This window comes from Fringilla coelebs (genome assembly GCF_963513975.1).
Source record: "Fringilla coelebs genome assembly, chromosome: 28".
In the NCBI taxonomy this organism is placed as follows: Eukaryota; Metazoa; Chordata; class Aves; order Passeriformes; family Fringillidae; genus Fringilla; species Fringilla coelebs.
Genome location: NC_140054.1, coordinates 2,769,843 through 2,786,193, shown reverse-complemented (window position 1 = coordinate 2,786,193; position 16,351 = coordinate 2,769,843). Strand labels below are relative to the sequence as shown.

Here is a 16,351-nt window from a genome sequence, read left to right as displayed (position 1 = left end):
TTTGCAGAGGTTTTTGGAAAAGTGAACATTGTGTTTATTGAGCCCTCAGTTAAGAGAATTCTTGCACCATGTTTTGTAGATGTTTCAGTGATTATATTTCAGTGGATTTCTTACTGAATGTAACTGGAGGTTTAATATCTTGTGCTTTTCAAAGGACCGAGTAGGAGGAAGAGTTGCTACATTTCGCAAAGGGAATTATGTTGCTGATCTGGGAGCAATGGTGGTGACAGGACTTGGTGAGTTTTTCAAAATCAAAAAGACAGAGGAGGAAAACTGAGGGGCAAGATGCTATAAATGTGAAATTTTATTGCTATTTTAATTCATGGCCAAAATAGTTGGGTATTTTTAACTCTTTCAAAGTGTGTGTTCTCATTCAGCCTTTTAGCAGTTAGTGTTTTCATAAATAGCAAAGCTGTATGATGGGAGAGACCCTGAAGAGACAGAATGTATTCTTTCAATTTACATGGGAAAATAATGGAGGAGGAGAAATGAAGAAACATTCTAAAGAGAATGGGGTTAAAACCCCAAATGTACTTTCTCCATGTGATTTCAAAAATAGTTGTAAAAATAATGGCAAACAAGCCAAATTTCTTCCTATTTATTACTGTTTTATGGGATGGCATCAGTTATTTACATGGCTACTCTGCTAAGAGCAAGTGTTTAGTGTGGAATATCCTTCAGTAATGTAGTGAAAGGATAAAACACTGTAAAACCCATAATAAAACCCCTGTTTTACTGACAGCCTAAATTTGGTATCTGTCTCATGATTAGTCTGATTAAATTGCATACAGAAACCGGTTCCAAACAAAGAACTGAACTTGCACAGTCATGGAAAAGCAGATTTCAGTTTGCCTGTTGAAAGGCTGTAATATTTTTATGTTTAACTCATAGAATCATGGAATCTTAAAGGTTGGGAGGGACCTTAAAGATCATCTAGTCCCAGTTGCCCTTGCCATGGACAGGGGCACCTTGAGCAGCCTGTTCAGTATCTCACCACCCTCACAGGAAAGTACTTATTTCTAATAATCCAGCTGAAATTTCCTCTCATTCAGTTTGTACCCATTACCCCTTGTCATATCAATACTGCTTCTGACAAGGGGTCCCTCTCTGGCTGCCCTGCAGGGCCCCTTCAGGTCCTGGAAGTGGAATTGTGGTGGTTTTTTTCCATGTCCTCATTGCAGGAATCACTGTGAAGTGCAGACCTTTGGCAGGGTTACACTGGGTCACTGGAATGCACACACTGGAGCTGGTGTTTTAGTCCCTGAAATTGCTTTAACTGTGGGGTTTTTGTTTAATTGCAGACAAATTTTACAGGAGTCTCTGTTAATTATATAAAATCTTTTCCAGGAGGAAATCCCATGGCTGTGGTCAGCAAACAAGTAAATATGGAATTGGCAAAGATCAAACAAAAATGTCCACTTTATGAAGCAAATGGGCAAGCTGTAAGTCTGATACTGTTTCCATGAACCTTTTAAAAAAGAAGTAATATCTCAAGTATGTTTGTTACCAGGCTATTGATCTAGCTTGAGATGGCTTCCAGAGAGGGAAGAAAGAAATATTGTGTCCTCCCTTTTAGGCATTTTAGTTACAGTGTAGCATACCTGCACATATTCTTCTAAAACCTGCTCTTTCCACATGAGTTTTTACCTTTGCATTTCAGAGGTTTGTGGAAGCCAAGTTCTTTCACCTTTGTTTAACCTGTGAGTGGTTTAACAGATGTGAGGTTTGCTCTTTCCAGCACTTGAGCTCTCATCATGTAACAGGTATTTTCACACTGGCAGCACTCACTATTTAGCTGAGTATCATCAGTGCAGTTAAATACCACCTTTCCATGTGTGTCCTGCAGCGTTTCCACCACCATCCTAGAAAAGCTGGATTGGTATTTCTTACTCACAGTGACCATTCCAGAAGATAAATTACTGTCTGTCTACTTCACTGAGCTATGCCAAGCCTTCTAAAGGCTTTTGATTGTGTAAAGCCATCCTACCATCAGAGTCTTTTGGCAAATTTCTGTAGCTGTGATGAACACATCTTCCTTTCCAATTTGGAACTCTTATGAGCCCATAAGGCAGTTTGGTTTTCTCTTGCCACAGAAGTCTGTTGTCATTGTGGTTTGACAGCTCTTTTTGTGCCCATCCTGCCAAAGTGTGACATTATGTTGTACACACCTTGCTGTCTGACCATTTGAGACAGTTGAGGGTATTAAATATTTTTTTTTCCCAAAGGCTATTCTCAGCAGCTGCATTATTTATGAGTGAGTTAAGAACAATGCTTGTTCTTTTGTCTCCTAGGTTCCCAAAGAGAAAGATGAAATGGTGGAGCAAGAATTTAATCGTCTGCTGGAAGCCACGTCCTATCTGAGCCATCAGTTGGATTTTAATGTTCTCAATAATAAACCTGTCTCCCTAGGTCAGGCTCTGGAGGTTGTCATACAGTAAGTGACTTCTCTTTTTGGTAGACTTTCCTATTTTGGGGATGAATTTCCAAGATCCCTCAAGCAATTGTGGTGCTCCTAGATGTAAGCATTATCTCTTAATACTTGATGTCACAGATGGTTAAAGGAGCAAACCTCTCTTCTTAAAACTTGCCTGAAAATCATTGCTGGAGTGGCTCAGTGTGTTTGGTGTCTGTACAGGGCACTAACACTACTTGAAAGCTAATGGCAATAGTAATGAGCTTTAATAGCAGAAGGTATCTTCACACTCCCATTTTAGCTAGTCATGTACCCCTTATTTACAGAAACTTCCATTAATTTTCCAATTGCCACACAAGTATTTACTAAAATATCCCATGACATGTGGTTTTATTGCATTCCACTAATTAGATTGTGATAATAAGTTTTCTCATTAACACAAGGATTTTATGCTGAGGTGACAATTGCTTCTCACCTTTTTCAGATTACAGGAGAAGCATGTGAAGGATGAGCAGATTGAGCACTGGAAAAAAATTGTGAAAACACAGGAGGAATTGAAAGATCTTCTTAACAAGGTCTGATGATGACATTTAGAACAAGATGATAAGCATTGTGTTCCTCAGAAAATGGCAAAATATACAAAAATGTCCAAAGAAAAATATCAGAAAATTGCTATTAATGCTGTTCTTAAGATATGTCTTTGCTTAAGACCTATATAGAAGCCCTGTTAGGACAAAGGTGTCACCTGCTTGAGGAGGAAAAAAATTGATTAGGCAGAAAACCATAAAACAGAATATGGGAAAAGAAAAGAAGAGGACAGACACAATAAACAGTGATGTTTCACAGCTTCCTTTGGAGATGCTGATACTGGCTGAGGCTTTTGGGGGCTATTTAAAAATGTTTACTGTCTTCAGTACACATCTGATTTGTAGACAGAAATAGTGCTTTAGGACAACTTCCATTATTTTTGCTCGTGGTAAATGATGTTTTTACTTTTCTATGTTTCTCAAATTAAAAGTGCTTATGAACTGCTCTCTAATTACTTGCAACATAGTAAGAAATCAATGATGTTGGGTTTCAGCCATGTTGTTTAGGGTTGGTGGTGTTTCCTCTGGCTTCTTGGAGGTGGAATTGAATGGATAATGATACCTGCCAGAACCAGGAAATCTTTTTGGTATAATGGCATAGTTAGAGGTCAATATCCACTTTACCCAGTAACATGCTGAAATCTGCCTTTTGTCATTTTTTTCCCCTTTCTTTCTTCTTTTTCCTGCTCTGTCTTAAAAGATGGTGAATTTAAAAGAGAAGATTAAAGAACTTCATCAGCAGTATAAGGAGGCATCAGAAGTGAAGCCACCTCGGGATATCACAGCAGAGTTCCTTGTGAAAAGCAAGCACAGAGATCTGACTGCACTTTGCAAGGTGAAGGATCACATGCATGCAGTGTGTCTGTCTGTTTTCTCAGGACTTCAGCAGCCAGAAATTAGCCAATTAGCCACATTTTTCAGGAGATAAAAATAGCCAATGTAAATGTTTCCACATCTCTCACTGTCCAGTGCTTTCAAGAGAATATCATTGACACTAATTCTGGGTTCTAACACTGCTCTGCATTGAGTACCTTTAGCTGGGGAATACTAAAGCTCAGTTTTAGCTAAGTCTGCTGGCTCATGTCAGCATGTAATGTTTTGAAGATGATTTTCTCTCAGATTTGGTCTTTAATACAGCTGGATTTCCCAATAGTCCGGAAATAAAATCTGCATTTGTAGAGAGATAACTTTTCTCTGAGATAAATTAAGTGGTTTCTTGACTAAAAGATTTATTTCTATCTAAAGATTATCATGTACAGAGCTCTGTCTTGACAAGCAGAGTTACTACCCCTCTCTGGGAGTATCTTGATGTAGAGATGTTCCTTAAAAAGGAAACCATAAAGACTTGAATTAGATCATGTCTTTGGTTTTTAAGTGTGACTGATTCTGCTTTGGAAATCTTCATGTTCTATATTAGCTATAAAGTTTTAAGAGAGAGAATAGAAAAAGTAGTTTGTGGAATATGAAGCTCTCAGAACCATGGGAAGCCTTAAAATATCAGGAGTGTAATGGACCCTCATGTTCTTAAGTTCTGAGTGCTTAAATTCCTGAAATATCACCAAACTAATCTTTTCTGCAGTGTGACACAGAGCTCTGTGTATCCAAAGAGCAGAAGAGCAAAATATGCTGGATTAAATGTTGAAAAAAGTAACAAACTTGATTTAGCTTCCACTAAATCCATGAAGTGATTTTTCTAGTGATTTCTCTTGAGACCAGGTCCAGTCTGATGCTACATGTTGTCTTCAAGCCCTTTTAGATGTAAATTGATTTTAATGTTAGCTTTTAATCTTAATAGGAGTATGATGAATTGGCAGAAACACAAGGAAAGCTGGAAGAGAAATTACAAGAACTTGAAGCCAATCCACCAAGGTAAAGAGACAAACTAAAAGGAAAGCAATTAATTCTTTTACTGCCTTTTCCCTGAGTTTCAAAAATGGGATGGTATTATGGGAACTCGAGAGGTTGCAAAGGTACAAACATGGAGTTTGAGTTCCCTCAGCTTTAGAACTCACCTTCCTCATGTTTAGAGATGACTCAAACAGAAAAGGTGCTTCTGAGAGGGTGATTCTGTAGAAATCCTGGCAGTAATCAGTGCCTGATCTCAAAAGGCAGTTGAGATTTTAGATGCTTGTCAGTAATGATATCATACAATCCTACTTAAATTGGTAGAATATTATTATCCTCTGCAATTTTACTAGGTTTTTTGTTGTCCTTATGCATGCTGCTTAAGCCATTATTTATGTAACCTTTTTTATTTCTGAAGTTTTTAGCTTCCCTTTGAGTATTTTACATGAATTCTGCTTTAAAAACCTGAATTAGCTGGGTTTTGATACTCAGCTTTCATGAGAGAGGTCCAGGTGTTTGAAAGAAAATCTGTGTTGTTTTTTAATATTTTTATTTCTGGACTAAGGAGAGAATCAAAAATGACTTGAGAAGAAATTTTGAGAAGCAATGCATTTACAATATCCTGTTCTAACAAACTAAATATCTTTGTATTATATTTGTTTTTTCTAGTGATGTTTATTTGTCATCAAGAGACAGGCAAATACTTGACTGGCATTTTGCAAACCTAGAATTTGCTAATGCTACACCCCTTTCTACACTGTCACTGAAGCACTGGGACCAGGTAGGTAGCCAGTACTCAGCAATTCACTAAAAATTTGAACTATGTTTATTTAATTCTCATGAAAGTCTGTCAAAATTAAGAGTTTCTAACTGTTAATTACCTGCTTTTGTGCAGGTACTGAATTCTTACATGGTTATTATTTGATGATGAAATTCCAGACAGCTTTTTGTTAGTGCCAAAACAATCTCTAACAGCACTCCCTGCTTAAAGTTTCCATACTTATTACTTGATAAATAATCAGGAATGATTTCACATTTGTTTGAATCTTTAAAAAAGGTTTTGAAATATTTTTTGCCATTGTGTAGAGTTGTTGATTATTTTCTATTGTCTTAGAGGACTTCATTATGACTGCATGCTTTTTATGCCTCTTCACTTTAGGATGATGACTTTGAATTCACAGGCAGTCACTTGACTGTGAGGAATGGCTATTCCTGTGTGCCAGTGGCCCTGGCAGAAGGGTTGGACATTAAATTGAACACAGCAGTTCGACAGGTTCGCTACACTGCCTCAGGTACCTGAAACCTCCAGGAAACTGCTCTGGGGGGCATAGGAAGATTTCAGTGCTTCTGGAAGCAGTTGTGAGAACTGATATTGTAAAACCCTTCCCATGACATGTTTGGGGTTAGATAAACAGCCACATTTCTTATTGGAGTTCTCTATATAGTTGCTGGAGGTTTATTAATCTTGAATGGGTTTTTGGTTATTTCTGGGACTTATTTGACACAATCTTTTTCAGTTGTATTTACTGATTGTTTGTCACCCTGGGTTTTTGAGATTTCTAGAAGGCTTTCTGATATTGACATTCTTTGTAAAGAACTTTCCCACACACTTTTCTGTAAACAACTTATAGTTTACATTCTTGTGGAAAAGGACACTGTTGATGGACTGTTGGCTAAGCCAGTGTCTGTGGAGAGGTGGCACTGTCACCCTCCAATCCACTGTCACCTTTGTAAAACTATAAATTATGGAGTCAGAGAATAAACGCTCTCCTTTTCTTCTCACCTGGAGAGCAGTGTGTGCGTGTGTTCTTTCGTGTCCTACAGCGACAATTGTTCACATTTATTCTCTTATTTATTTACTTCACTGATTGAAGCCTTTGGAGTCAGAGGTCTGGGCCTGCTTAAGGCTTGGTGTCACAGGACCTGGTATTAGAAGTATAAATGAATGTAATGGAAGGAATGTATCTGTTGTTCTTGAAAACATTGGGCTTGGGAAACTGTCAGCTCTGAGAGCAATGTAATGAGAGGAACACTCTCTACTTGTTTATTTATGGATATATTTAAATAATATTTACTGACCTGGATGAACCTTTAGGCTTATCCCAGTAAGGCCATTTTCAGATGCTACCTTAATTGTGTTTGCTGGAACAGAGTTAAATAGCCAGTAACAACTTGCCTACAAGTTAAGTGCTGTTAGTGTAAAGCTGTCTCCATTAACAAGATACTTTCTGATGTGGTATGGGTAATTTCTTTCATTTTTAATCCAATGCTCTTGCCTCATGGCCTGTTAAACTGTTTTTTCTCCTCTTTCCAGGCTGTGAAGTGATAGCTGTAAATACCAGATCCACTAGCCAGACCTTCATTTATAAGTGTGATGCTGTGCTGTGCACTCTGCCCCTGGGAGTGCTGAAACAGCAGCCCCCAGCAGTTCAGTTTGTGCCACCTCTTCCTGAGTGGAAAACTTCTGCAGTGCAGAGGATGGGCTTTGGCAACCTGAACAAGGTACATGGGCACTGGGGAGCTGCAGCAGAGCAGAGGTGGTCAGAGAGAATCTGAAATGTGGGTGGAATGTGGCTGCTGGGGGAGAGGCAGAATGCCTTTTCCACAGCTGTTTTGCCAGGGTTTGGTGATGAAAACTGTCTGAGGAACTTGCAGAAGTAGATCTGATGGAATTTGTTAACCAGAAAATGGAGAGCACACTGACCTGTGGAAAGGCAGTTGCAGGCATACACCTCTATGTATTGTGTGTATGCACTCTATATTCACCACAGTGATAAACATCAATGAGTGTAATTGTCTTTATTTTTATTTCTTCCCTTCACTCTTCCTAACTGTTTACATTCTTTCTTTCCAGGTTGTGTTGTGTTTCGATCGTGTCTTCTGGGATCCGAGTGTCAATTTGTTTGGCCATGTTGGGAGCACTACTGCAAGCAGAGGAGAGCTTTTCCTCTTCTGGAACCTGTACAAAGGTACCTGTGGTGCATGTCTGCTTTTGCCAGTGTCTTATTTGTATACTTACAGATCTAGAAAAAACAACTTTTTAAAATGCTGTTATTGTTCACATGTAGCTATGATAAAAAGATAGTATTATTGGGAAGCAGAGAACAGCAGTGATTGCAGACAGTTCCAGGCTGTGCCTGTTAAATTGCATTATTACCACAGCAGCACTTTGCCATCAGTAGTTTTGGTTTCTGTGTAGCTGGTGCTGCCACAGTAGATTGTCAGATCTCTGTAGTAAATGTACTGGTTTTGTTACAGCCACTGACCAGACTAAAAGCAAAGGTGTGTATAAGGAGAATTATTAAATTAGTTACTTGTTTAGCAGGTACCAATGAGTTTTCTTCCATTCTGTCATAAGCAGGACAGGTTTCTCTGTTAACTGGAAAAAAATACTGTGCAAGGGAAGCACCTTTCTGGGCTATTGAATTATTAAATTATTTGGTAAGATTTTACTGGAGAAATACAAGTAGTGAGCCTTGGCTAGCAAGGCTGTTCATGTGGCTTTTGTGGCTTTGTGCTGGCTCTGTTATGTAGTTCACAAGTAGGGTCGTGGTTTTGGTTTAGATGGAAAGATCATGTCATGTACAAATCAGCTTCACATGCTGCATTCTAAGCCTTCCTTCTCATGAAGGAAGAAGCAGGTAGAAATGAAACAGAAATGCAGTAAAATCTCTTGTTGAAGCACAAGTCGATGGCTGAAATCAAAAACAACAATTATCATTTCTGATGGATGGTTGGGTGGCACTTAATGTGGTTAGACTGTGAAATATTGCAACATCATTCCTGATGGTTTTATTTACTATTTAATATATCAGTTCTCTTGATAATTCTTAATAGTACCATGGCATATAAAAATATATTTTCTTTTTGTTATATTGACATGATGGTGGAAAATTTAGGCCTACTTTTGTTGGATTTGTTTAGTCTCTAACTTTGTGCCTTAACTGCAGATCCGTTTCTATCCAAGTCCAACTTGTCTGATCAAAATATTCAATTTCATTAATTCAATTGTTCTTTTTTCTCTCCTACCCCCCTCCAGCACCGATTTTGTTGGCCTTGGTGGCAGGAGAAGCAGCAGGGATCATGGAGAACATCAGTGATGATGTCATTGTGGGTCGGTGCCTGGCCATCCTCAAGGGCATCTTTGGCAGCAGTGCTGTGCCCCAGGTCAGTAGAGGGACGAGTGCATTGTCAGCATGTGGGTGGTGGAGAAGGAACAGAGGAAACAGCACACACACAGCAGGTGTGTGCAGCTATCAGTGTCTGAGTTCCAGCTGAGGATCTACATGCAGCAGGGTCTGGTAATAGTTTGGAAAGACTTAAGGAATTGCCAAAGATTCACCTCAGTATGTGTTCCCATAGAATATAAACCTGGGGTTCATCACCAACGTCAGCCCAAGGACTTTGTCCCTTATATTGTTGCAATTTGCATTGTTTGTATTTGTCACAAACTGTGGAATTTGCACTTTGCCAACAACTGAAGCTCCTGTCTTGTCTCAGCCCAAAGAGACCGTGGTGTCCCGCTGGCGTGCTGACCCCTGGGCCCGGGGCTCATACTCCTATGTGGCTGCTGGATCCTCTGGAAATGATTATGATTTGATGGCTCAGCCAATCACTCCAGGACCAGCCATTCCAGGTGCTCCCCAGGTGAGAAATTATTTTTAGAAAAAGCTCAGAACAAAATTATTTCTCTGAGAAATTTGCATGCATATCTAAACACAGGTTTAGATAACTTCCATCTTATGATGAATGATTAAAACCTGTAAAATAATTAATTTTTTCATTCATTAATTCTGTCATCACAGGTTTAATGTCATTTGTTGCTTAAAAAAAGAGCATTTTTATTCAGAAAGCCAGTTTGGTTATGTCTGAACAGAGTATTTGATATTATCCCTGTGTTTTGTACTCCATATTTTTATTGTCCATTACCATATTTAGGTGAGTTGTAGTCATTTGAAAGAGGGTGAAGGCCAGAGTGAGAAGAACAGGTATCAAAAGGTCTCTTCCAAATGGGGAGGGGGGCAACACAATGAAGGCAGGGATCATCTCCAGATCATATTGGGAGAATTAAGTTTGAAAGCAGCAGCCACTCTTGAAAGCACTGCCTGGAAAGGCTGTGTGGCTTTGGCTTTGAGTTCTTGTTCTAATGATACAAGTCATTAATACACGCAGAATATAAGATATGAACATTTATTTTTCTCCCACTTTTCATGATTCTGTGGGTAGTTGTTTAAGGTCTCAATTTAAACAGAAACTGCTGATTTAAATGAATTGTTGAAGTTTTTGTTTGCTTACTGTGTGACATGGTTGGATGCTGTGTCCCCATGAAAATACATTCTCCCTAGTGCCTACTGTGAGATGTGACCAGAAATAGAGCAGAGCAGGCTCTATTAGGAGTAAGGGAAAGAACTAGAGTTCATGTTCCAGGATGAGAAAGTATTCTTCCTACACACTTTTGGCTGTGGAGTTACAGTTCCAAACACCGTTTATCAAAGAGAGCTTTATTTTCTTGGTAATTTGTGCAGAACTTAAAATAGGTTCAATATGGCCTATCCTGTATGCACCACCTTCACATTAGCAGAGATCATGCTGTGATTAAGAACCTTTAACACCTCCCAGTACCATTTGAACCTGCTCCAATCTGACTGAGCCCTGCTGTGTTCTGTGCCCTCAGCCCATCCCTCGGCTGTTCTTTGCGGGCGAGCACACCATCCGCAACTACCCGGCCACGGTGCACGGCGCGCTGCTGAGCGGGCTGCGCGAGGCCGGCCGCATCGCCGACCAGTTCCTGGGGGCCATGTACACCCTGCCCCGGCAGCCCACGCCAGGAGTGCCCCCCCAGCAGGCTGCCAGCATGTGAGGGGGGCTCTGCAGGAGGAGAAGAGGAGGGAGGAGCTCGCGGTGCTGCGCTGGAGATGCTGGAGTAGTTTGTAGCGGTGTCTGCCCAGAGGAGTCCGAGTCGCTGGACGAGCCTTGTCTGAGAATGGCCTTACAGAAGCTTGCCAGAGCTTTGGGCTTGGCAGCCTTTTACAAAATCTTAGAGCTGTTTGAAAGGGTCATTGTAAACAGAATCCTTTACTGCAAAGCTGGTCAGGGACTTTGACTCTGCGGATACTTCTTGGAAGTTAAAATAGCTGGAGGGATTTTTAGGGTGTTTGGGGGTTTTTTCTACCTATGTGTGTATTTACAATTTGGTACTTGCACAAGAGCCTCTAGAAGCTGGTTGCTACGAATACTAGCTTAGTGTAGAATGTATGTAAATTTCTTTGTGGTTTTTTTATGGCTTTGTTTTGAAGAGTAATATTTTTGACCAATTCTATTCCTGTCTGGCATTCAGGAATTTGGGGCAACTGTTTGCCTACCGGTAGCAAATCACACCTCTCCAAAGTGGTCCATGGCTGCTACACCACCTGCATTCTGCTGTAGAGTAACCTGGTATCACTGAGTATGCTAAGCATACTGATTTATTAAATACTTCCAACAAAAGGTACTGAACTGTGTTCCAGTGTCCTGAGGTGAACTCTGTGTGTAGTGCCTGGTGCTGCACTGCTGGCCACCTGTTGCAGTAGATGAAACCACTGAATGGCTCCTGGTGCGTTAAACATCCCAAAGGAGATGGAAGTGATCGTCCCAGGGCAGGTAACGGGAATGCCAGTGCTTGTCCTTTAACTTAACAGGGACCAGGAGAACAGGCCATGCTAGCTGGGATGAGAGGAATAATAGGACATCCCCAGCCTGGAAATCCCTGCTTTGGGGCTGCTGTCTGATGTAGGGACATTGGTATCATGCCTTGGTTGTGGTTGGATCTTTCTGCCTGGAAAGCTCTGGCACAGGGCTGACTCCTGGTACAGTGACAGTCTGGCTGTGACCCCCTGCCTTAACCTGCAGCAGAACTGGAGATGCTCTTTGTGCTCCTGCTCTCTGTGGCAGCAGGCTCGTGGCAAATCTCCACTGCTCCTAGAACCCCTCGTGTAGCACAGGCCATTCTCAGCAATGCCGAGTCCAGCTCAGGGAGCCTCAGTTGAGAATGGCTGTGTACAACTTGCTGTGCTGTCTGTGCACCATCCCTGCCTCAGATGCACCCTGAAATGGGGGTGTGAGATCTGCCTCACCCAAGGCACAGAAGGAAGTGCAAGGTGCTCAGCTTCAGCACTGAGCCACCCTGCAGCACAAAGAGAGACAGACCCACAACACCCACACACACACACAACTCTGCTGCCACCCCCAAGCAATGGGCACTGCTGAAAACACCACATCACACATGTAAAAAGAGAAGAGTGTTTATTGGTTATATACTGTAGCACTGACAGTGTTTGAGTCAGGAGAGACATGCAGATAAGAGTGTGTTTACATTTGGCATGCAGACTAAGAGCACTGTGTCGCTGGAAGGAGGTGAGCACCATCTGTATCCACTGCATGGGCAGCCTGGGGAGGAAAGTTCTGGCTTTCCTCTACTCAGCATGCTGAGACAGGGCGAGTTCTAAGGGTGGAACACTGCTCATAGCTCTATTGGACACAGAGTTTATTTTAGGGGAAAAGGCAATACTGCAACCCTGGAAAATCTGCTTAACTTGGATGAACCTGTGATTATGAAAAGATTTCTTGCATTATTTGTCTTCTAACTAAGCTGCCCCACCCAAATATATGTTCACAAATACAAAAAAATAGATTTATTCTCTTAAAAATACATTCCATGCAGCCTGGAGTGCTGCTTCCCCAAAGCAGGAGCCGGCACTGCACGTGGGGCAGCCCAGGGGGATCCTTTGGGCCCTGGGTTCTGACCGTGGGAGGCATCTGCTAACAATGGCTTCGTGTTCTGTTCACAGCTCAGCCTGGGGGCTGGCCTGGAGCAGTGCCCTGATTGCTTCAGCCGTGTGCAAGGGTGGCAGAGATGAGGTCTGCTACGTTAGAGATGACACCAGTGTGACTATTGCTTCAACCTGGAGCTGGGACATCGCTTGTGTCGAGTGTCTCTTGAAGCAGCAAGGCACGTGGCTCTGCCCTGTGCTTCCTGCCCTCTTCCCTTGCTGGGGGCCTGGCCAGAGGCTGCACTGCACAGCAGCGGTGGCCAGGCTGTCACAGCCCCTCCAGGAGCAGGACAGGCAGCTCTGCAGGCTGCAGAGGTGTTCCCAGACATGAAGGAAGCCGTTCCATGAAGCAGTGAGCTGCTGGGCCCTCAGACTGGAGCCAGCCCTTCTGGGGAAAGCACTGGCTCTCCAAAAGGGACCAGCAGCTGAGGTTCCGTGGGAGCAGCAAGCACTGACACACTTCCTCTGTACAGCAAATACATTTACAACTTTGGAATTACCCGAGGGCTCGATGCATGGCCTTGTGCATCATCAAGCCTACTGGAAAGCTGGTTATATTTATATGCTAAAATTACAAATACTTCTTCAGTGATGGCAATATTTACACATATACTCTATTTTACAGCTGTTCAAAAATAGTGTGCAATTCGAGTAAACACATTGTGTTTCCTGAAGTCATTGCTATAAGATTAATAATACAATCAGCTCCTATTGCACTCATTGACTAGAGGGCATGGCCCCTTTCCATACTAGGTAGGGTTTTCTTTCTCAGATTTAATCTCAGTTGTGGTAAAAACAACCAGTGTGCAGTTACCAAGTGACATCTGTGTCCAGTATTTACAAGCAGTGAAACTGAGTCTAGAGCAGGAGTTCAAGGAATCTGCTGTAAAATATTGAAGAAATGACTGAGGCAGCTGGAGAAAGGAGAGACATCATCTGTGAGGAGCACCTGAAGACAGTGCCAGCAGCGCTGTGTTGCTGGGACAAGAGCTGGGGCTAAGCCAGCTGAGCAGCAGGGTAAAGCCCTCCCATTGCTTGGGCAAAGCCTGGTCCTGGCTGACAGAAGGAGAAAACCCAACAGCTCTTGCTGCTGGTGGTTCTTCCCTTGCTCTTCAGACACAGGGCTGAGTTCTTGGGGTTGAAAAGCTGGTGGGTGAGCCAGAGTTCTGTGGGTAGGCTCAGGGCAGCCTGTGTTCACCCCACAAGTTGACTCACAGGGATGCAGAGATTTCCTCACCACAGCTGAAACCACTTCCCTTGGGAGGCTCTTTGGGAGCACCGTGCTGAGCCACATCCAACAAGGTGAGGAGGAGGATGCTGCTGGGTGTGCAGGGCCGTCCTGTGGTGTGTGGAGCTGTGTCCTGCAGCAGGATGGGGCTGGGACTGTGAGGGAAGGCCTTCAGTCACTGCCCAGAGGGATCCTTGTCCTCAGTCTGGCCGTGCTGTCCAGCAGTGCCCAAGGGCAGGGGAGCCTCACACCCTGCAGGGTTCTGGGGGCACAGCAGCAGAGCCCAGCCCGGGCTCTCCACAGCCTCTGTGCTGGCCCAGGGGACAGCTGGAGCTTCAGGAATGTGCAGAGGGAATCCCTGTGACATCTGAAGAGACAGGGACATGCCAGGATCCCTCCCAGCTGCTCCCAGGGTGAGCAGGCAGGTAGAGCGTGAGGCATTGGGGCAGCTGAGGCAGCAGCCTGTGGTGGGCACTGCTGGGCAGGGAGCAGGGCACACAGGCAGGGGAAGCTGCTGCTGCTGCTCAGGCAATCCAGCTGGGGCTGGGTCTGAGAGCTGAGCAGAGCAGGGTGCTCAGGAAGGACACAGCCACTGGTTTCAGATTGCACAATCCATAAGGATTTCCAATCCTTCCTGATAAACACGGGGCAGGGGGAGGCAGTAAGAAGTCTGAATTTAGCTTCAGAATTTAACTTGCAGGGGGAGGCAGTAAGAAGTCTGAACTTAGCTTCAGAATTTAACTTTCTTTCATTTTTACTTTAGAGTTTAAATCTTTTCCCCATTATCTCATTCTACTAGCACTACCATGTCAATGGTAAGAGAGAGCAGTTAATACAATTTATTTTAATATAATTTAAAGATTATTAGAGCTGCCACTCAGTACTAATTTAAAAGCATCTTTTTGTCTTGTTATGCAAATTGACACATATGTCATGATATGTAAAAGAATAAAATGAAGGGTTAAAAATATACACTTGGGAAAACATCTTTAAAATTCCAAAAAGAAACATTTTTTTCAAAAATAATTTTTCCCTTCCTCCAAATAATCTTTGTAAAAAAAATAATCATGTCACTAAAACACATCCCTTTTATATAAATGTTTTCATAGATATTTTGCAACCAGCTCTATTGTTTTTTCCACTTTTTTTTTTTTTTTGATTAATTTTCTTCTCAGAATTGAGGTGTGCATTTCCCAGGCCAGGGAGGAGCTGCAGCACAGGCAATCAGGTGGCTCTGCTACCTGCTCCTCCAGAGGTGGGATGTGGGCACAAGTGTGGGGTGCAGCTCAGACAGGGAAGCTGTTGGGGTGCAGCTCTTCCCACAGCACCTCTGAAACAGATCAAGGACCTTTTCTGTCTGGAGCATTCTCCTTGTCCTGCTGCAGAGGGGGACAGGCAGCACTGGGGGTGCCAGTGGTGTTTGTGTAGGGGCCACCCAGCAGCTGGGATGGGATGGGATGGGATGGAAAGGAAGGACTGACAGAGCCCTGCTGTGAGCCAGGTGCCATCACCTTGCTCAGGACAATGCTGCTGCTGACCTGAGCACCTCCTGGAGCTGTGGGGACAGGTCTGCCCCAGGTGACAGCAGCTGCACTGCTGGGGACACACACCTCTGTGTTTGGAGCAGTCTCTGACCATACCTGGCTCCCAGCTGTGGCACACAGGGCTCGAGGCACAGACCAAAGCTACCACAAATCAGCTTAGGGTCCAATCCATCTGTCTCCACTCTGTGTGGGAAGGAACAAGGACATTCTGCTTGTCTGTGAGGAAAAGCACTTACTTTCTTTTTCTCAGAGGGCTCAGCTGCACTGCACAAGCCACAGAGTTGTTGCCTGCAGAGTGTAACACACAAAGCTCCAGATAAATGGCTCCCAGGAGGAGGAGGTGTCACTGCTGTGTTGGTCTGGCTCACTGGATGACTTCTTGGTGCAGGATCTCAACTGGTGATGAGTAGATCATGCAAAGCTCGTTGCAGAGATTGACAGTGGTAGGGAACCAACTCCTTCTAAACAACATTTTCTGCTCTCCTTCCCTCTCAGTTTGTAAAGTAACCAGTGGGGAACAGTCTCCTCCTGCCTAGACACTAAGGGTGCTGAGGTGACCACTACCCCAGCCAGCAAGGGTGTATTAGGAGAATTCAAACTCTCCATATGAACTGAAAGCTTTCAGTTGTGGTGGACAGCTTCGTGGGCTGGTGGATGCAATCACAGGGACGCTGCTGGGATCTTGTGTGAATGCAAGTGAACAAAAAGTTCTCTCATGTGCAAGGAGTACCATTGTTCAGAGAGGCTAGGTAGTCAGACTTTCCATATGGAGACAGACCTATGATCCTACAGGGAAGATTAAGATTGCAGGTACAGAGATGAGAAGTGGGAGTCCCCTGAGCAAAGTCTCTGCAGCTGCCTCTTCAGCAATGAAGAAAAAGAATTCACTGGTAAAGCTCTTGTACCTTTCAAATCGCATTACAAAG

General features: G+C 43.1%; 1 protein-coding gene across 4 annotated transcripts in view; it reads left to right on the top strand.

The window, feature by feature from the left end:
* The window catches only part of KDM1A (lysine demethylase 1A), a 42,038-nt gene that overhangs the window by 15,697 nt on the left and 9,990 nt on the right, over positions 1 to 16,351 (top strand). For 2 of the 4 annotated variants that reach the window (XM_084222822.1, XM_084222821.1), the window contains 13 exons: positions 155 to 236; positions 1,348 to 1,442; positions 2,292 to 2,434; positions 2,898 to 2,988; positions 3,701 to 3,835; positions 4,796 to 4,869; positions 5,515 to 5,626; positions 6,005 to 6,137; positions 7,160 to 7,347; positions 7,700 to 7,814; positions 8,885 to 9,012; positions 9,346 to 9,492; positions 10,520 to 11,341. In XM_084222822.1, coding sequence (XP_084078948.1) covers positions 155 to 236; positions 1,348 to 1,442; positions 2,292 to 2,434; positions 2,898 to 2,988; positions 3,701 to 3,835; positions 4,796 to 4,869; positions 5,515 to 5,626; positions 6,005 to 6,137; positions 7,160 to 7,347; positions 7,700 to 7,814; positions 8,885 to 9,012; positions 9,346 to 9,492; positions 10,520 to 10,705 — 1,629 coding nt within the window. In that variant the 3' untranslated portion in view covers positions 10,706 to 11,341. The other 2 variants (XR_014616803.1, XM_084222823.1) reach the window with 2 other exon arrangements.